Source organism: Marmota marmota, unplaced genomic scaffold (assembly GCF_001458135.2).
Source record: "Marmota marmota marmota unplaced genomic scaffold, marMar, whole genome shotgun sequence".
Taxonomy (NCBI): domain Eukaryota; kingdom Metazoa; phylum Chordata; class Mammalia; order Rodentia; family Sciuridae; genus Marmota; species Marmota marmota.
Window position 1 is genome coordinate 34,177,163 of NW_026000005.1, and position 21,197 is coordinate 34,198,359.

Below are 21,197 nucleotides of genomic sequence, written 5' to 3' on the forward strand. Positions count from 1 at the left end.
GGGAAGGGTGTGTGGGCTAGGATCATGATAGCTGGGGATGAGATGAGCCCCAAGGGTGAGATGAGACTGGGGGAGATCCTGGCTCATGCCCTCTCCAGGCATAGTGTGGATGACCGATTCCCAGGGAGATTCCGGGGGCGCAGCATCCTGTGGCTGGCCTTCCATGCGTTCCTCTTTTTTAGGGGGGTGGGGTGCTACCAGGGATTGAACTCAGGGCACTCGACCACTGAGCCACATCCCCAGGGTCTCATGAGTTGCTTAGTGCCTCACTTTTTGCTGAGGCTGGCTTTGAACTCTCAATCCTCTTGTCTCAGCCTCCCGAGCTGCTGGGATTACAGGCATGTGCCACAGATTCCTCTTCCCATCTCCTTTCAAGGTGCCTGGAGAAGGAGCCTGTTCCCTCTCTGCACCTCCTGCCGCACCTGCCTTTCATATGTTCCACCTTCTGTCCCCTGCTGGGCACTAGCTGCCCCACTGCAGGGTGGGAGTCAGGTGGCCCAGCATCTGGAACGCTGTTCCTGGTGTTTGGGGCTAGACCGACTCCTCTTGAGCTGGAGGGAACCTGGTGCTGGGAGGTCTCAGGGAAGAGTTTCAGCCACCCCAGGAGGATATGTGCTTATTGAAAGGCCAGTCCCCTCATCAAGGCAGGGACACCCCAATAACTCCATGTGACTTGGAGCAAAACACCAGGGTTCTCCAAGGCTTCAACCGTTGAGCTGGGCCAAATACAGATGCCACCACCTCTGTCTCCCCAGGTGTGGTGATGGCCTAGGAGGCCTACAGGGCCCCTCGGAGGGATCCTGAGGGGCAGCCTGCTTTGCTAGGCTCTGTGATTGAAGGGAGGAGGGAGAACAAGAGAAAGAGCCGAGGGAAAAAGGGGCATGGGAAGAAGGAAGTCACGGAGTCTGAGGCAGAAGGTAGGGGCTGTGGCTGAAATCTGAGGGGCCATGTCACATCTTTGCTCTTCACTGGGCACAAACAGCAGCGGGGGCTGGGTAGAACTTGGAGGTAGGAGCCACCTTGACCAGAGGTTCCCAGGAGCTAACTGCTTAAGAAGCACCAGAATAAGTGACTGAGGAACATTCTAGAAATGGCTTTCTGAATATCCTCTCCAAGGAGAAGACTCCTCTTTTGCTTTAGGTGGATGGAGACCACTTTAATAGCGTGGCTAAGATGAAATGATATAATAATGGTAATAGTCCTAACAGTAGCCAGACATGTACTGAATGCCCATAATCCTAAGCACTTTGTGTCCATTTGATGGCTGTCCCCTTATGAGGCTGTGTCCACAGAAAGGGAGGCCCTGACAGGTGGAGGAATGAAGAAGGGGGTACTCCAGTTCCGGAGGGGGGGTTGTCTGAGGGGAGAAGCCTTCCTCCATTCAGGGGTCCCCTCTGGAGGGAGTGGGCCCTGGGCCCTGACCCTGCCTAGGTCCTTTGTCCTTCCCTCTGGTTTGTGACCTGCGGGCTTCCCCTTCTGCCTGTCTTCCCTGCGCCCCCGGAGGAAGCCGACGCAGGCTGACCGAATGCATAACTTTATTAAATAAATGCTTTGTCATGACAAGAGACAAAGATCAAGGAGTAACATAAATTATAAGTTGAATAAATAGTATACAGCAATCTTCACTTCTTAATAAAACGTGAGATTCTCTGTTTTTGTTTTTTTGTTTTTCTTTTTATTTCCTTAAGTACAAAATGCTAAACAGGAGCCGAGCTCTTCCGCATTCAGATGATTTTTTTTTTCCTGCCTTTTTTTTCCACAAACTGGTTTTGTTTGTTGGTTTGTTTATTTTTCCATCCTTTTCATCAGTAAAGATTATGAGCATTTATTTATTTTTTTTCTTAAAAAAGTTGAAAACAAATGAGAGAGAGAACAGAGCTATGGTATGTCTATGGTATGTAACACTATAAAGAACTACAGTAATATGCTGTGGTTTATTGCTGTCCTAAAAAAACCAAAACAACCGGTAGGCAACTCGGAATCTGAAGGAATCTTGTCTGACAACTGTGCTATCCGTGTGGGCTACTGTGTGACGGTGGTGATGGTGGAGATGGGGCTGAGGCTGGTGACCAGGGACCAGAGAAGTGGGGTGAACGAGCACAGGGTGGCTGGGGACCCCTTCTCCTCTGTCCCTCCCACCTTCCCTTCCCCATCTGGAAATATCTGAGGAGTGGAGGCCAGAGTCTGTGAAATGGCGAAACTATAAACTCCATTAGAAACCCAAGAAAGGATGTTTAAAAAAAGAAACAAAACCTAAGAGAGAGGGGAGAAAAAGGTGGAGAAATAGTGCAAAATAATTCTTGCACTTTAGTGGTTTTTAAAAATAAAGACAGTACGACACCCAGGTTGCTGGTTGGTCAAACCCTGTCCGCTTCTCCCCTTGTTTCAAAACTTGGCCTCGTTTTCTCGGAAGGCCAAAGGTTCCTCGGAGACTAGAGGGTCTCTTCTTCTGGGGCTACTCCTCTCTCAAGTCCCCATTCTGAACTGGAGCCCTTTAGGGGTCTGAGTGGATGGATGGAGATGGGGGGCTGCCCTGCCCCAGGGGCCTGGCAGTTGCCATAACAGCCCCGTCTCTGCTGAGGAACTGGTGGTGGGAGAAGGGTGGCTGAGGTTCACCTCCCCCAGAGGAGGTTAAACTGCAGGGTTACCATGGAGACAAGAGGGGGTGATGGGAAGAGGGGGTGAGGGAGAAGAGGAGGGGCCACACAGGGCCTCCTGGGCCTCCCTTCCTCCCAGTGTGGGGCTGGTGTCCCCAGGCCTGTCTGCCTAGGCCTGGCTGTCAGAGAAACATTGATCTCTTCCTCCCCAGGTGCCCTACTTGGTGGGGTGAGTCAGGGCGGGCTGGGGGAGGAGAATCAGTCTTGTCCAGGCCCCCCTCAGTTACCTGGCGATCGTGGGGGAAGACAGAGGTATCTTCTCCACTACTGGAGTGAAGCATGAGTCAAAGGGCAAGGGGAGAAGCTTGTGGGAGTGGGCTGGGGGCAGGCAAAACTTAGACCTGGGCCACAGATAACCCCGAGACTAAGGCCTCTAGGGGAACTAAGAGTGGCCAAAGGCCAGCTGGAGCTCAGGACTTCCCACCATTGCAAACCTGCCTTCCCACTCCATTGGTAAGGGATAGATGGTTCCTCTGCCCTCAGTGACTTCATTTCTGTGGTCTCCCCCACCTGGGCTTGGCCACACATCCCATTTGGAAGATTTAGTTCCATCTGTCCATGCAAGTCCAGCTTCCTTTAGGGAGAGGCCAGCTGCCCAGATGCACCCCTGCAAACCTGGAAGCTTGCAGTTTGGCTTAGTAGGTGGGACCTTAGGAGACCTGAAGTGAGCGGCGCTGGTGTTAAACCAGGCCATCACCCCCGACACTTTTGCTGTGGCTGACAGCAAAGGACTCTCACAAGTAAGTGGCAGAAGCCTGTTCCAGGTCCAGCAAACAGTGGGGTAAAGACAGAGGCTCTCTCAGGAATCAGGTGCAGGCCTGGGGCTGGGGATGCAGTTCCTGGCTCAGTCTTTTCTTAGAGGAGATGGCACCCCAGTATCTCCTTGGCAGATCCCAGTTAGATGACGACTGAAGATCCAAAGAGTGGCAGAAGGGACATGGAAAAGCTTTAGGGTACTGGCCTAAGACGCAGAGAAGTGTGAATTGGGGGTTTGGGGACAGCTGTGCAGAGAGATGGGGGTGTGCTGTCCGGGAAGGTCCAATAAGTCCTCACAGCTGCCATCCCCATCGGGCCCTTTGTCTCGTGAAGATGGACCACCTTTCTCATCCCCAGCCAACTGTCCTGTCTGGGGAGTGGGGGACACTTCCCAAGCTCCATAGCAATGAGTCGGCCATCGGCTGGAACAGATTGGCTTCTTCTCAGTCCCTCTCTGTTGCCCCACATTTGGCCCTGGGGGTGTTCTCCAGCGTGCCGCCCGTGCCTTCAGGAAAGAGGGCAGAGAGCTGTGTCCACAGCAAAAAAGGGTCTCCTTTACCAGTGTCCAAGCCCCTTTTCCTGGCAGTTATCTTTAGGTTTAGAGGCCGGTCACAAGGCTTCCCCTTTGTTGAGGAAGTCAGTGGAGAATGGGATTTTCTTGGATCAGAATTTGGCTGAGAGATGACAGCATCAATTCCCAGATTGTCCCAGGTCTTCTTCCTGTCCTCCATTCCAGAGAGGACACACTGACTGGCCAGGATGGACAAAGGTCTTGAAAGACTCTCTGACAGTCCCTCCTGGTGGGCTGAAGGTGGGACATCTGAGCGCATCGTCTTGTCCCTTGCAATGCGTGGCCAGTCTACTGATCCTTGTTCCCACCCCGCTTCTCGGGTCTAAAACCCACCTAAAATTAGACACCTTCCCTGGCTCTTTGGCCTGGCGTGGGCTCATTTCTGTCTCATAGCCTCTTCCCCCATTTTCCTCCCTTCTTCCTCTTGAATCCCAGAAGGCTTGTAAGGTGGGGAAGCCAAGGAAAGTTCTGCTGGCCTCCCTGCTCCGTTGCTTGGCCCTGTCTCTCCACTCCAGCTCCTGTCTTCCTCTACCGAAACCTCCCTCCAACTTCTCCCTCTTGCCCTCTCTCAGGTCAGTCTCTCTCTCTGGCTGTGCCAGCAGGCAGACGGAGGGAGGCTTTCAAAATGCAGTTCTGCCCAGGTGCCAGGGAAAAGGCTGGGTCAGGACCAGCTCGTTTGGCGTGGTGTCCAGAGACCACACCTGAAGGTTTGTACGCTGCGACGGGGTGGGCTGGGCAGCAGAGTGTGTGCACCATTGGGTGCGGCAGCACCTGGCTGGTGGGTCCCCGTGAATACACGCGGGAAATCATTCAGACATCCAGTACGGCGCCCCATGAAGAGCTGAGCTAGTGGCTCATGGGAAACCACTGACCAGAGGCAGGCAAAGCTAGTGTTATGGGTGGTATTAGGAGAATATGGATTTTCCTGGTTTTCCCAGAATGAGGAAGCTCCTCAGTGCCCCATAGGAACTACTTTGAAGAGATAATGCAAACCCTTGAAAGAGAGAAAGAAAGAAATAAGAAAAAAAAAAAAAAGATTTATATGCCTATATATGACTATACGGAGCCTTGTAGATAAATACAAGCCCACTTTGTCCCCAGCCTGTCCTCCTCCACAGAGGCTGCTGTGCTAGTTGCTAATTGAAAAACAACAACAAAAACAAGGGGCGGAGACCCATGTTTCGGCTCATCTTGAGTCACCCCGGAAGAACAATTCTTTCCCATGTGGGGGTGTGTGTTGATTTTTAAAAATCTGCACAAGGAGTGAAATGTGCACACAGAATTCATATTTATGAATCGCCTTAGGGAAACCTATCGAATATCACTTGGTTATGAATTTGCCTTGTTTTCAGGGGCATGGAAGGCATCTTCATCTTCTGAGTCTAGGGGGAGAGACTAGGCTCCCCCCGGGGGTGAGAAGAGAGGAGGAGACCGACCTGAGAGGCACTGACCAATCCAAACCGGGAAAACTCCAAGGGGGTCACTGATGTCACGTCTCAGGCCACACCTAGCGCTCCAACTTTTCGGAGCCCAGGTCAGGGCTGGATGCAGCCCTGGTCCCTGGTCCCTCCTTCCTGCCCAGCTTGCTCTCTCTTCCTTTTCCTAACCCTCTGTCTTCCAGCTCCTCTACGCAAACACTCCCTTCCCTTCTTTCTGTCTTGTTCTTCCTCTCGTTCCTTCTCTGTCCATTCAACTTGCCTCAAAAAGAAAACCATTTTCGGGGTGGGGGGATCTCCTTATCTTTTCCATCTCTGTGGTTGCCGTTTCCAACGTTGAGCCCTTGCTAGAGATTCCGAGGTCCTCAGTTTCCTCAAAAAAAGTATATATATATATATATATTTTTTTTCCCCTTAAATGAGATGAAATGAGTGGCGTCCTGGGGTGGAGGGAGGCGCTGGCCGGAGTCAGGGCTGGGGGTGGGAGGGGACCAGGGAAGGATGGGGAAGGGACGCATCACTCGATGTTGCTGCTGTCGAAGGCGTGGCACTGGAAGTCGCCGTCCACGTACTCCATGCCGGGCAGCTTCATCCCGTACTTGTCCACGCACCAGCAGATGCCGCGTTTGCGGCCACGGGAAGGCTTGCACTGGGGGAGGGAGCAACGGGCCTGTGAGGTCGATGCACCCCAAGTCTCTGCTCCTGGCTGTCCTACCTCTTCCCCACCCCCAGGGAGGCTCCCGCTACCAGAGGGTTGAGGGGGCCACGTCCAGCCCTTGGAGATCGGTGTCCCCTTTCATGGCGGAGCCCAGAGCCCCCCATGTAGGCAGCCTGCCCTCAGCTGGCTCCTGCAATGTCTATTTTGTGTTACTCACTTGGGGTCCTTCAACCTGGTGTTCCCCAGAGAGCCTCAGGTGGGGAGCACTGTTTGATAACCAGGGTGATGACAATTGTCACCATAAGGGGACATCACATGTGAGGGGTGTTAGGTGCCATGCTGCTCAGCTCACCACAGCTTTAAGGAGATGAAGCTCTTATTCCTCACCATTGGTAGGAAGGTAGTCCCCATTTATAGTCCCCATTCTACATGAGGCACCAGAGGCACAGGGGCTTGAAGTCCCTGGGCCGAGGAGTATAGCTAGTAAATGGCGGGGCTAAGATGCACACCAGACCTGCCAATCAGAAACTCAGGGGCCCAGCGATCAGCATTTTGCCAAGCGCTTGAGGTGGTTCTCTTGGGAGTAGTTTCCTGGCAGGTGCCAGGAGCCAGGAGCCAGCTGAGTCTAGGAGCAGCCCTGGTAGACGTACCTGCTTTCTCTTGTAGAACCCTTTGCGGTCACAGTTGGGCAGGTACACGGCCCGGGGCACCATGCGTGGGCTGGCTTTGAGCTCCTGCAGGGAGGCCTCCATGTGTCTGCGGCAGGGGCCCTGTGTGAACGGGAGGAATGAGAGCCTGGTGGACCAACGGGAAAGGACCCAGGTGGCAGGTATGAAGCTCAGGCTGGGGGCCAAAGGGTCTGCTGGGGTGATGCTACCATCCACCATCAGCTGCTGCCAAACACCTTTTCTCCTTGTCACCTGTCATGTGCCTGGGGAGTGTAAAAAGCCCATGTGTAGCAGTCCCAGAGCCCTGTTTCCCCTGTCACCTTCCAGGACACCCACCTTCAGCTTTTCTACCTGCCCAGTAGTGAGGCCCTGAGGTTTCTGTCTCCAGATGCTCTAGGAGAGTGTGGAGCCTCTGTGAAGGAACGGACCTCGTTCCAGGGAACACACACCTAGAGAGTGGTCACTGTGCTGACCGGTGCTTTCCTAAATGAAAACCTGGACAAACTCTTGGTTTGTGCAATTGCAAAAACTACCCTCCCAATCCTACGGTGAGCGACCACGGCAAGCACAGGTTCTTTGTTAGGATCTCCTGCTGGCACAGATGGCCAGCCAGATGCAAGAAAATGTCCAATGTTGGGATGGTGGCAGAGGAAGAGGTGGGGAGACAGTCCCTGAGACTCACCTGCTCCGATTCCTGCCTCATCTCAGGGGCAGCAATGACCCGGGGGTGGGCGGTGTTCTCGGCTCCCCCGACGAACTTGGACTGGGTCAGCTTCTTTCTGCGGTCCTTCTTCACTGCCTCGGCCTTCAGCTCGGAGATGCGGGTGTGTTTGGGTCGGAAGATCTTGGGGGAGTAGGTCTCCTCGGCCATCTCGGAGGTGGTGGGTTCCTCATGCTCACGAGAGTCTCTCTCTGTGGGGAGAAGGGGTCAGGGGTCAGCCTCTAGGGACTGGGGCACAATGTCCAGAACCCTGGGGAAGTGGGACCCGAGGGAGAGGGCGTTAGGAGGCCGGGGCCAGGAAGTCCGGGAAACGGCTCATATAGCTGCGGGTTGTGGAAGCAGGTCCCTTGCTAAGAGGAGGGCTCAGCAGATGAAACAGGGGGTGCTCATGGCCAAGGAACCCTGAGATCTGGATCGATGGAGGAGAAGGGCTATCCCAGGCCTGGGCAAGAGCAGTCTCGTCTGTTTTCTTAGCCAGGTCTTTATACTTTTAGAACTTCAGGGCACTTAGAGGCATTTGGACCTGGGGAACCAGGGGCAGGAGCGGCAGGGTGGTGGGGACCATCATAAGGAACAGAAGAAGTGGACCTGGGAGATCGGAGAACCAGAAATGTGGGACCAGGAGAAGAACAGCGTGGGGACAGATGGCATCTGGTGGCCTTGCTTCCTGCTGTGGCCCTGAACTGGCTCTATGCTCTGGGTCCTGGGAGCTGGGACATCACTCAGCTCCATTCTGAGCGAGGTGGCAGCTGGCTGGGGCCAGAGCAGTTATATATAGGAGTGACTTGGTGACAGTCTAGACTTAGCTGACTTATGACCTTTAGAGGAGTGGGACTCGGTTCATGTGTTTGTTGATCTGTTAATTCCACTGCCCAGCCTCTCTCAGGCCACAGATTTCCAGTAAACTCGTCTCTCAGAGTCACACACCTTTCTGCCCTCAGCTCCCTGGCACCCTGACACCCCACTTGACCCAGAATGGGGAGACATTGGCTTGCTATTTCCAGGATGTGTGACCAGGGCAGGGGGACAATAGGAGCCCCTCTTTTGACCCTCATTGTCCTCTTTTCATTTTAAATACTCAAAAAAGGTAAAGGTAACAAACAGGGCTCTGGGTGACCCCAAATAACGAATGGGGTAAAGAAATACATCCTAGTCTACGAATACCTCAAAATGGTGATAATTAGGCATCTGGGAGGGGAGAACAGCGGAAGAATTCAGGGGAGTTGAGACGAGAGGAAGTTGCGAGGAAAGAGCAGCTCTGCGGGAAGACGCTTTGTCTGTTGTTGTGGCAGGTGTCGGGCAGGACCGCTGACCTCTCAGCCCAGAGGATATTCAGGTATGAGTTGGGGGGTATTCAGAGCTCTGTGGGCTGAACCCAGGTGTGTTCTACCACTGAGCTACCTCCCCAGCCACCTTACACCTCCTTTAAAAAATTTGAGACAAGGTCTCACTAAGTTGTCCAGGCTAGCCTCAAACTTGCAATCCTCCTGTCTCAGCCTTCCAAGTAGCTGGGATTACGGGTGTGCACCACCGCTCCTGGCGTTTGGGGCATTTAGAGGCCCAGTTAGGACGGCAGGCCCAGTTAGGATGGGTCCCCCTTGCAGCCTCTCACCCCTCTTCCCCTGTGCCCTCACTACTTTATCTCAAAAACTGTGGTGAGAATAAACTACCAGGCTGCTGTGTGATCTAGGGATCTAGGGATCTAGAAGAGCAGTGTCTTGGGATAAACCAGATTTTCTTGGTCGTGGGGCAGATCAGGCTGCAGGTGTGGATGCCGGGAGGAGCATGGCTGGTTCTGGGGACTGTGAGCAAATGGAAAGGCCAGGACTCCACCTTCTAGTCATGGCTCCCACCTGAGGCTTGGCCTTGGGGGAGTGAGTGGGCAGAGGGAGAGCTAGCCTTGGTCCAGGAGGGCTGCTGGCCCACCTCACTGAGCTACTGGGCTCAGCCTCTCGGGGCATCACCATGCATCCAGTCCTCAGAAAGCACTGGATCCCTGTAGGGGCAGGCAGGTGGGGGGGGGGAATGGTTGCCATGACAACCTGGGGACAGGCCAGGGCTGTCGACCTAGAAGAGACTATGACCAGATAACGTAAGGGGGCTGGCTGCTGACCAGCGGGGCAGCCTCTCCTGCAGTGGTCTGCTCAGCCTGATCCAGAGAGCTGGCAAATTCAAGGGCAGACAGCCAGGAAGCTGCCGCACTCCAGTGGCTTTCAAGAGGCCACTGAGCCCATCCCCATGGCCAAGTACACAGGAGTCTCAATGGTGCACTGTGGGGTTCTTGAAGACCTTCAACTCAAGACCCGCATCTCTGAGAAGTGCCTTGGGCCGCCTTTAACCTTGAGTCACCAAGGTTAGGAGTCATCAAGGGAAGAGTTTGTGGATACTGTTCAATAAACTGTGAGCGAGTTTATTTTGACCCTTGTTGGTCTTTGAAAGTGTTCTGTATTGATCTGAAGCTAACCTAAGAACTTTGCAAACCCTGGGCCTTACAGAGGTGGGCGGGCACCCCAGCCCTGCTCCCTGTTTGCAGGCTCTTTGGCTGCTTCTGAAGGGCAGGCTTAAGGTTTTGATATGCCTCCTAGGTTTTGGTGCCACTTAACCCCGTGGGACCTATTACTTAGGCATCAGGAGAATCGAGTATCAAAGATATTAATCAGGGTCTTGTAGGCTTCGGAGAGACAGTGGAAACTTGGAGGGGAGCCGGTGCAGAGCGACAAAGATCAAAGGGTTGGAAAGCAAGACTGCAGTTGGAATGCCAGAGCCAGCTAGCCATACTCAGCAGCTTTAAGGCTGAATCATAAATAGGTTGTCAATTTTGGAAGGGTTTAAATTTTAGATGAAATAAGAGGGCACAAGTAGACTGGCTTACTCCTGAGCTATTTCACCAAGGGAGATAAACTGAGGTTGCAGAAGGGATTTAGGTGGGATTCGAAGAAGGACTTCCTGGTGAAAGGTGCTCTGTGTGTGAACAGCAGCAAAGGAGCTTTACAGTGGGCTCTGGAACCTGTTTGACAAGTCGATCAGTACCTGGAAATGGCCAGTAGATGGCGTAGGAGGCCGAGGCCTACACAACCTATGCTCATTTCTAGACTGTAAGCAACTTTAAGATCTGGCATCTACTTCTCTGATAATCACTCTGATCCTTTTCCTCTCTTTGTGTGTCTCCACCATGCATTTAAAGCTTCAGGGAGATGGAAAGCGAGGGCTGTGCCAAGGGGATGGGAAAGGCAGGTGAGGGAGCAGGAGGAGACGGGATAAAGTTCCGCTAGTGCTTTCATTTGCAACTGTGAAAACCATCCAGGAAGGAAGAGATACACACCCCAAACCTCCACCTCTAGATGTCATTCTGAGAGGATTCTACAGAAGATGGAAAAAAAATGGAATGCTCAATATCTTTCCCGCATCCTGGAAGCTGTAGGGCAGGACCTCTCATTTCACAATCTAATCCAATGATCAAGGACGCCATGAGCCACCCTATTATCCTCATATTGGCCTTGGGGTAGGTTCTGAATCTACGATGGCCTCTAGCCCAAGTCCTTCCAACCAACTGCGCGATGCCCCAGTTCTGGCCAACGCCGTCCAGGTCCCAGTCACACTAGTGCAGTAGCGCCCACAAAGCACATGTGGGTGCGCTGCCTTCTCCCCATGGCGACACCAACAAGTGCTTGAAGGCTGTGCCATCCTCCAAGGCCCAGCAAACAGGGAGGACCTGGGTGTAGGCCCAGTTCTACGGACCCAGAGGCACCCCAGGTGGGCAGCCACACTCGGCACCTCCTCCAGACCTGTCCTCTGGCTGCTGCGTTTCTCTTGCAGGGGTACAGTACTTCACCAGCAGAGGCAAAGGTGTATTTCAGAAGCCCTGGCCCCATCTTGCTTCCTGGTCATAGCAATGGAGGGTCCCCAGTGGGCATCTGCTGATCCCTGAAGTGTAACCTTCTACCCTGGGGCCCTTAGACTCACACTGGTACCATTAACAACTTGATCTTGTACTGGTGTTAGTGTCCCCCTCTATCCTGACCTCATACTCAAACAGAGAGAAAAGTGGGTGGCCCAGATACTGGGATCTGACTGATAGAAATTGTAGAAACTGAGGCATACTTAGAATTCACACCTCAGGGGGGCTTTTCCGGGCTTCCTCCACCTGGGGAGACTCTCCAGACTCCTTTCTAGCCAGAAGACAAGAAAGGAGGTGCCCAGAATCTCTCTGCAATAAATGAAATAGTGACTGGGTTTCCTCGGGCTCCCTTTGTGGAATTTAAATGGTCTACCTCTTAAGGACGGAGCTTTGTCACTAATCTTTACCTCTCCAAGTGGATGGTATTCAACAAGTAATCTTTAAATGCATGAATGAATCTGCCCGAGGGGCAAAGAGAAGTCCAGAAGCATTTCTGTAACATGCTGTGGCAGGCAGGAACTTGGTGGATGCCTTGAGAGGTCATCTCATCCATGCCCCTGCCTTGAAGCATGATTATCCTGCTGCAGAAGGGCACAGGGAGCAGGGGTTGGGCAGCACAAAGGTGGGAAAGGACTCAGTTTCCCTGGGTCTACTGGGCTTCTTCTTTTTTTTTTCTCCCCAATATGGCAGCCACCAACTAATGTGGCTGTCTAAATTAATAAATATTAAATTCAATTAGCAATTGAGTCCTCAGTTGCTGTAGCCATATTTCAACTGCTCTTTCACTACACATGGCTGCTGGCTACTGTGTTGGACAGTGCGGATATAGAACACTTTCATCATCACAGAAAGTTCTACTGGACAGCACTGGCCGAGGGCACTGATCCGTGCCTGAGAAAGGACAAAAATAGCAAGGCCAGGCTGGATGCTCTGCAGTCCCCCTCCCTTACTCTGTCTCCCAGCCAACGTGCAGTCTCCTGCTCTTTGCTACAGCACAGGGCTTATGAGGGAAGGAGGGAATCAGCTGTTCTCTGTTTAAAAAAAAATGTAAGACATGTCTCCCTCCCCAAAGTCGGACTGTTTCCCAGCTGTGGATGCTAATTAACTCAATTGCACGGTGTGTGCATTTGCATAAAGAGAAAGGGCACAGGGTGGGGGGTGAGGAGCCTTCCAGAGGAGCTTCGAAGTCCCTCTTCCTACCCATCCCAGCCCTGACCAGCATCTGCCTGGCTCCACTCTCTAAGTCTTCTCAGACAGACGTGAGTGTTCCGAGCTCTTTTTAACTGGAGTTCTGAGCAGAGAAGGAGACAAGTATTGACCTTCCAAGAAGGGAACAAATCCAAACAGCTGTCATCTTAAGGGAGCTGTCATCTGCAAGGAGGGAGGATGATCAGGAGGGCCACACTGTAAGAGTCAGGAGACTCTCTGAGTTCTGTGGACTGGTGGCAAGAGCTGTAGGCTCACCCAGCGGGGCTCCTCTACGCCCCCATTCGGGCCAGTTAGATGCAAAATTGGCCAAAGTGGGACTGTAACCCTTCTATCCCTACCTGAGAAACAGACCCCATGTAGCACTAGGGGGAGCGCAGTGTGAATCCAGAGCCAGGCTTCCAGGGATAAAATCCCAGCTGAACCACTGCATAGCTGCAGCAAGCTGGGGTGCCCTTGACCTTGAGCCACCTTCCAGGGAGGAGGACCAGGCTGTTAACCGTCAATCTTGGGGCAGATTTATTTTGACTGGAGTATGAGTTTCTTCTCCTCTCATGGGAGTTATGGGGAGGATGGTAATAGTACCTTCTCCCTAGGGTAATTATGAGGATTAAATGAGCCGACACATGCTAATTAACTCTCAGCACAGGTCTCTGCTTCTGTAGGTCTCCATTGTCCCTCACCTCCCCAGTTCCAGTTGCTGTAGCACATGGTTGACAGATTATAAACCACAAGATCAAGGCTCCTGGAACTGCAGAACGTGATAGCTCTCCCTCATCTCTGGGGAGTGGGCTTGCCAACCCCAGGTGAGAAGGGGTTTGAGCTGTGCTCTGGGAATCTGTCTGTACTTAAGAGGACATACGCTGGGAGTTCTTCCCTCTGTCTAATTTCATTCCACCATGGGGCATTTAGGGCACTAGGTCTCTTTCCCTGAAGATGGAGAAAGATGGCCCAACACCCTTGACAGTATATACGTGGTGGATGTCAAGCTGGTGGCATCCCACAGAGTGGAAGGTTGAAGTCTCACTTATAAATGCCTCACTGTCCAGGGACCAGAGGTAAAGAAGAGCTATTTATTTATTTATATATTCATTCATTTATTCTGAAACCAAACTAGGATTCAGGGCCAGGACTTTGAAGTGATTTGTTGGTCCCCGGGAGGTGGGGAAAGTTGGTGATAAATGTCTGTATAGGAAAGACATACGTTAGCAGGACTCCCAAGATGAGAGGCAGTCACCAGGCAGTCTACTCTAAGAGTTGGGGAAAGAAGAACACATGCAGCAGAAATGTTTCTAGTGTTTCCAGTGCACCTCAAACTTGGCCACATTTCCATTCAAGACTCTTTCAGAACATTACAAAAGTCCTGGATGACCACTAGAGGGCAACAGGGAGCAGGCAGCGCTCACTCCTCTGTCCCCGGACTGAGCACAGACCTCTGCTTTTGTAGGAGTTTTGCTAGGGGGCAAACAGGAGAGTCCTGACTCTGCTAGGGAGTCCTGTCTGTCAATGAAAACTCAGACGCCTCTTGATTCACTTCTGGGGTCCAGAAGAGAGAGTGAAGACAGCAACTCCTTTCTCTGGTGAGGGAGAAGCTGGTTGGTGGCATCTGTGTTGTCCCATTAGGTGGCTACTAGCTACATATGGCTATTAAAAATTTGAAGTATGGCTAGTAGGACCGAGAAACTGAATTTTAAGATCTATTTAATTTCAACTAGTTTAATTAGTTGAAACTTAAAAATTTCCTATAACTCAATTGATACCCAATTTGGTTATTGGAAAATTTTTATGTTTGGATCAATAAGGTATGTGCATCTTTCTTTTCAACTAAATTTTGTGAAACCCAAATATAGATTAAGTATTTCCAATGGAACTTTAATGTTGGAGTTGAGATGAGCTGTAAATATAAACTACACACTGGACCACAAAGACTTATATGAAAAAAAGAATGTAAACTATCTCATTATAGTGGTTTGAGCACATGTAAAAAGGATAATGTTTTGAATACATTGATTTGAAATAAATTAATTTCACCTGTTTATTTTTAAACTTTAAAAATGTGGCCACTGGAAAATTAAAAACTACCTATGTGGCTTATGTTATATTTCAACTGGATGCTGTTGAATCTGCAGGGAGACTCATCTTTGCTGGGGTGACAGGGGGCTGTGAATGCCCTGATGGTACAATCTAGATGGTTCAAATAACTGGAATCCACAGAAAACAACTCTGCAAACTGGCAGAGGTCACCCAAGGTTAGGATCTGAGTGCAAATTCATCAGGGCTTCACTTTAGGGATCAACAAGGGAAAGGGCTGGATCTATGCTTTAGGTTGGGGGGTCAGAAATAAGATAACTTCCTAAGTTGAAACCTAAATTTCCTCTGGCAGTTCTAACCATTGGGAAAGGGGTTTGTCTTCTCTGCCTCCTTGTTAAGCATCCCTTGGTCTTCAGGATGGGTTAAGATGGCTCTTGGCTCTGTCTCAGGTCAACCTAAGGGCCAGATGTGACCTGGAAGCCTAGGCCTCCTGTCCTACTGAAACATTTTGGTATGCCTGAGCCAGGTGGCTCTTGGGCTCTTCTTCATCGATTTCTGCGGCAGATGGTTTCTGTTCTTTCTTTCTGATGCAGAATTCCCCCAGGCTCCTCTGTAACCCCACCCTACCTCATATCTTGTCATCCTGCTTGCCAGCCCTGTGGAAAGCCATGCTGTTGGATGCAGGTTGCCATAGAAACAGGCCACTTCTGTGCCCCCTTAGATGCTGGGCCACTGCGCAGCCAAGAGGGAGCAAGAGCCCACCTGGTCACATCGAAAGAACTTCTTGTCATTCAGGAAATGGCACCTGGAACTGAAGGCTGGGCTGAATACCATTCCTTCATATCCTCCTTGACCCATTTCCGTGATCAAACCACCGGTATCAACCAGCCCTGTCTGCAAGACCATGTAGAACAAGGGATAGAAGCAAGAGCAAGAACAAGAAGGTGCTGCAGTCTCCACTTCCTTCTCCTGCTCCTAAAACACAGCCTCCCAAAGTGGGTGGCTCTAATTTCACCTTTATGACCCCCACCTTGGGAGGACAGCATTTGGCAGTGCTGACCAAGGGCTTCTTGACAGGTTACGGTAGGCCCCAGCAAGAGCCCTGGAGAACAGTAAAATAGTCCAGAATGGTGGAAGGGGCGCCAGAACTGTAGGGAAGAATAGACTTTGGTCCTGTCTCTGCCACCAACTCTGCCCCTTATCTTGGGCAAGTGACTTCCCATTCCTGGCCTCAGCATCCTCATCCATAAAGATGAGGACCTTGACTGTAGTGATCACCATGGGTTATTTCCAGCTTTAAAATTTTTGGCCAATACTCAGACAATTCCTGGAGAGAGCGCTAAGCTGAGTGGACAGGCAGGAAAGGCCACTTCTCCTCTCACAGAGATTTCTAGTCACTTCTGTAGATTTGTATTTAAAAAAAAAATCATAACAGAAATCATGGAAAAAATAAAACTGGAAACAAGAGGAGGATAATCTGAATTTAGGTGCTTTTGTATTTCTGCAAATATGTAATCAACCTTGTTGCTTTGAATAATATACCAGATTAGAATTTAAGGATCGCCTTTGAGAATTGTGACTTTCGGACCGCCTGTGGTCAAAATGCAAAACTAGAGGGAAACAAAACTTCTCCTGCTTGCCCCCTTATCTCTCATGACAATCATTCTCTGCCCTCTCCCTTCTTCTCTGTCCCTTGTTGGTACCTGGTTGTTTATGAAGTTCTTCCTGTTTCTGGATGTAGTGCCTCTGGAGTGTGGCGATCCTTCTCCAAAGTTTTATTTTCTACACTTTAAACATTTTAAAAGTTTCATAGGCATTGCTCAGGTAGAAGTAAAAACTTCTGGCAAATCTTCCCTCCCTTTCCACTCGCTCCTCTTCCCTGTCTTAGGGACCCAGGCATCTGCAGGGATTCCTGCTCCCATGCCCTTTGCACTAACCCTCAGGGTGACCTCTGGCTCAGGGTCAGCCTGGCCCTCCCTCTGCAGCTGCAGGCCCACCTGCCTACTCAAAGCCAGCTCAAGCCCCAGGACTAACAGCTGCTCGGACTTAAAACTCCGGCCCTCTGGGGATGCTTGAGAGTTGGGGAATGGCATTCTGAAGGAGAGAGAGGGGGGGAGGGGGAGGGAGGCGCCAGAAGGGAAATCAGAGGAATGGAAAGGAAATCGGCCCTCACTGCGCCAGCCATGCTTGTTCTTCCAGTCTGAGCCGACACAGCAGAAAGAAGGGAAAGACTGGGGAAAAAGGCAAGAAAAGTCAAGTTAAAGCACCGTCCCTTGTCTTCCCACCTCCCGTTTTGGTTGGCTCAGGCACAGCCAGCCTCTCAAAGACTTGTTTCAAAGGGAGGGAGAGCGCGTGGGAAAGGAATCTGGCTCCTTCAGTTTTCCATGATCTTGTTCAACCCAGACATAAATTTGGCCAAAAAAGCTAACGCTGGAACTTGACTTCAACCTGGCATTTGGACTGGGCTTGGAGTTGAAGCCAGGGTGATGGAGACCAAACCCCTCCAAGTAGCAAAGGCTGAATTCATTTTCACGTAGGTAACGCGTTTTTTTTTTCTTCTTTCTTTCCCAGAGGCATATTTTCTCTCTTTGCCTCTTATTTCTCAGAGACAGGACTGAAACCCAGGACTGCTCCCTATATTTCAAACTTCAGGTCTCTGCCAGCACAGGCGAGGATTCCCAGACCCAGTTGGGTATGCCCAAGGCCCCTTCCCCTGACAATGCCAGAGCAAAGCCCGACCCTTCTTCGACTCGCTCCAGCTCCCGGACATTTGTTAAGCTGGGCCCAATAAAGAGCTCCGGTCTCTCGCCTCCTCGCAGGCTCACGCACACCGCCCTCGGTTTCTTTATCTATCCCTGCCCCTGAACTGGCCAAAATAAAATGCAGGAGAGGCGCGCTCTCAGCGCCCAGCTCTCCAGGCGACTCCCGCTCGGGTTGCTCAGCAACGCGCCCAGCAAAACACCAGTCTCCGCCCCGCTCCCTCCCCGGAGCTTTGACTGCCTGCCGCCGGACTCTCCTCCACTCCCCACTTCTGATTCCAGAAATGCACCTTTTTTTGGGGGGGGGGGTGTTATATAATATAAACATATAATAGATTCTTTGGTTGTATATGTAAATATATAATTTAATATATGCACATTAAATGGCCATATTATATTGCAATATACAGTGTTATATATCTATATTCCCTCTATATATCTATGTATCTTGCAACTGCGGGAGAGGCAGCAAGTCCATGCTCAGATTTGGGTGACAGAGGAGGGGACAGATGAAGAGGGGGCAGGAATTTTGGCTACAGGACAGAAAGGATCCCCCCCCCCCCCGCTGTCCATTTTCTTTTTCTTAAAAACCGTGTCTGCGCCATCTCCAGACTTTTAGGCATAGCTCTCCAGCTGAAAGGCTTTTTCCAGGAGCTCCCACTCCCACCCGGTCTTTCCGAGGAAGGCGTCAGCCTCGGTTGTGGTGGAGCGCCGCCGGGCACCTGCCTTAGGTCGGGCGGGGTTGGCGACAAGCGCTGGGGCTGGGAAGCGTTGGAAAAGGTGCTTCGAGTTGGGCCAAAGGCACCCAGAAGGTGGGAGTTGAGAAGAAGAGTTACAGGGAACTGTAAAGGGGATCTTGCTTGAGACAAAATTCGTGTGTGTGTGTGTGTGTGTGTGCATGCGCGCGCTTAGAGCGTGTTGAACTGGGAAGCTGGACGCGCGCTTGCTTTGCTGTCCGCTCAGCAAATGCGCGTGCGCGTGCGCCCAGCGCACACACCTCCTACACCAACTACAACACACCAATCATACCGCTGGGCAAAACAAATGGGGCCAGGATGCAGCTGAGTGATAACTTGCATATTTGTGATGTGACAGGATTGTTACCCAAGTGCTAGCTCCTGGGCCAGGTCATCAATTCATAAATTTTCGGCTGGAAGGAGCTTAACAAAAATAACCCGGTAAATTGGTCCCTGAGGATTCCGGGGCCTCCACGTCCCCCCCACGCCCCCCCCCCCACACTTTTTTTCCCTTGTCTTTTTTAGGCTGTAACCCGTTGAACTACTATCACATATTGCAGGGCTGGAGGGGCTAGTGCCTGCCACAGTCAGATTCTATAGTTCGCCAGGGATGGAAGCTGAACCCAGGCAGGTTCTCCTGCCTCTTGGCCTGCGTGGAATTACTCCTCTCCTACGTGTTAGAGTCCATAGTTTGCTTTTAAGAAAACTCGCCTTGGATTGCTTGTGAGTAACGGAGAGGGATAGGTGGGAGAGAATGGCAATGTAAGAAACTACACCAAATAAACATTATTTTAGCTAAGTGTTAACACCTTTAGGAGACATCCATAACCAAGTTGACTTTTCAGACTTTTTGTAGCGTTAAAATATACGTTTTTAAAGTCAGTTAACTCCAAAATGAGTTACTCCAGTTTAACTGGAGGTAACTCCAGCTTGAGGAGGCAGAACTGTTCTGATTGAACAAGCAGCTCTGTCAATCATTTAAACGCCAGACTCCTGGCGCCGAGAATTTGGGGGCGGGGCAACGGAGGCGGGGCAAGAGGAGGGAGGCTTCTGGCGCGTGGACTTTTCCTCCGCCCCTTGAATTTTGCATTCCAAGGCCCCTCCTGCATTTACGCCACACCCACTAGTGATCTGGTTCGAGAGACTTGGGGCGGGGGGTTGGGGCTAGGGTGGAGTGGAGGGGACCGGATGGGGAGCGGGGATCAGCATACTCCTGGAAGTTGCGAAGTTTGAATCCCCCAGCCCTCTTTGCCTTCCAACCCTATGTCCACCTTTCATCCTAGGTAAAATCGGAATTGAGGAGACAAAAAAAGGGAACCAGATTTACAGACGAACACCAAATGATTCTTTCCTATCCCTCCACCCCCATGCCCTACCTCAGCGCCCCTAAAGTATTCTTTCCCTTACTGAAAGAAAAAAAAAAAAGCTTTTTGCAATCATATCCAGTCAAAAGCATTGTGTACACATGGGAGGGGCCTTAAGATCCCCATCCGAAAGGTAATTGCTGCTAAAGCTGTGTGTGTGTGCGCGCGGGGGCGCGCGCATGTGTAGGGGTGGAGGGTTAGATACTTCTGAAGGAACGGGGGTGGGGTGGAGGGCTGGGAGGGACAAAGGTGGAATTAGCTCAGAAGATGGGTAACGCCTCTCCTGGCCCCAATTAAACCAGTATTTTAACAAGAGGGTTTTTTTCCCCCCAAGTTCAGAAAAAAAGTGGGGGTGGGGTGGAGGAGGGAGTCAATAACGTAACATACACTTTTTCAGATCCGATAATGGGTACCAGGGGATTTGGACCTTGAGACTTGAATAGGAGCTCAGTCAGTATTCCGATGAGGTGGAAGGTGAAGAAGGGCTCAGGTACGTGGAGGTAGGCGAAGAAGGAGCAAAAGCTAGGGGAGGCTGGGATAGACACCCAGCCTCCCAGGGTGGCAGAATACTCCAGGGCTCCAAGTCTGAGGTGCAAGGACCCTCCCCAAAGACTCCCAAGATACACCCGGCTCTAAGCCACTTGCTGCGCAAAGCGCGCGCGGGCCCAACCCGTCCCGTGTTCCCCGCCAGTGCGCCGCGTAACTGGCACACTGAGCGCGCTCACCCATCTTGGCTTGCTCGCGGTAGCTCTTTTCGTTGAGGCAAACCCCGCGGCCGTGCAGCAGGGCGTGCAGCGGTTTCTCCTCGTCTTGCCGGGGGAGGCAGCGCAACCCTTGGGCGCAGCGCTCAGTGTAGACGCCGCACGACTGCCCCTCTGCCAGGGCGCAAGTCATGCAGCAGCCGCAGCCTGGTTCCTTGACCAGCTCACAGCCCAGGGGGCTGGGGGGGCACATGGAGAGAGATTTCTCGTCGCAGGGCTCACAGTGTACGAAGGAGCCCAGGCCCTGGATCGGCCCCGCATAGGCGGCCAGCAGCAGGAGGACCGTGGTGAGCACCATCTTCTCAGAGTCTCCCTTTACTTCGGGGCGGGGCAGGAGAGCGAGAGTGCGGGGAGAAGAGAAAGGTGCCAAGAGGGCGTCCGGAGATTTTTTTTTTTTTTAAATCTTTGGCAGGTAGAGCAGATGCCCTCCCCCAGACACTTGCAAAATGTGGGGAGAGAAGGAGGATCGAGGTGCCTGCGAGCAAGTCCCAATTGCAAAGATTAAAGACTTGCAACAGGTAGGGGGGAAAAGGAGTCGCGCCAGGTGCACTCAGAGTGCGCGGAGGCTAGAGAACCCCCCCAGAAGGACCTGGTCAGAATTGCAAGGGGGAAAAGTCACACAATTGCTCACCCTAAAGCAACCACCGAAATAATGAGCTCGGAGGCTGTGAAGAAGAGGGTGGATGGGGGGAGAAAAATGGATTTGTCTTCAAAAATTTTGCTTAAAATCCAAAATATACCCCACTCCTTTCTAACCCAGGGGCGTGCGGCTGCCAGCGAACAGGTAAAAGACGTTGGCGGCAGCCGAAAGGGTGGGAGAAAAGGCTGAAATCAAGGGGGAAAAAAAAGCACCCCCCCACCAAACCCAAACTCTAACACCTCTTTTTCTCCCACTCTGCCACCACCTCTTCGAAATTCGCAGGTTGTGCGTGAAGTTGGGAGAAGGGTGCAAATGGAGGGGGCAATAAAAGGAG

General features: G+C 51.7%; 1 protein-coding gene across 1 annotated transcript; it reads right to left on the reverse strand.

Moving 5' to 3' along the window:
• Nucleotides 1–1,518: 1,518 nt before the first annotated feature.
• Nucleotides 1,519–21,191, reverse strand: Igfbp5 (insulin like growth factor binding protein 5). Its single transcript, XM_015481357.2, has 4 exons — nucleotides 20,188–21,191; nucleotides 7,429–7,658; nucleotides 6,729–6,848; nucleotides 1,519–6,069 (listed from the first exon to the last, which is right to left on the reverse strand). Exons 1-4 carry the CDS (start codon nucleotides 20,519–20,521, stop codon nucleotides 5,938–5,940), a joined length of 816 nt encoding a protein of 271 aa, XP_015336843.1. The 5' UTR covers nucleotides 20,522–21,191; the 3' UTR covers nucleotides 1,519–5,937.
• Nucleotides 21,192–21,197: the final 6 nt, after the last annotated feature.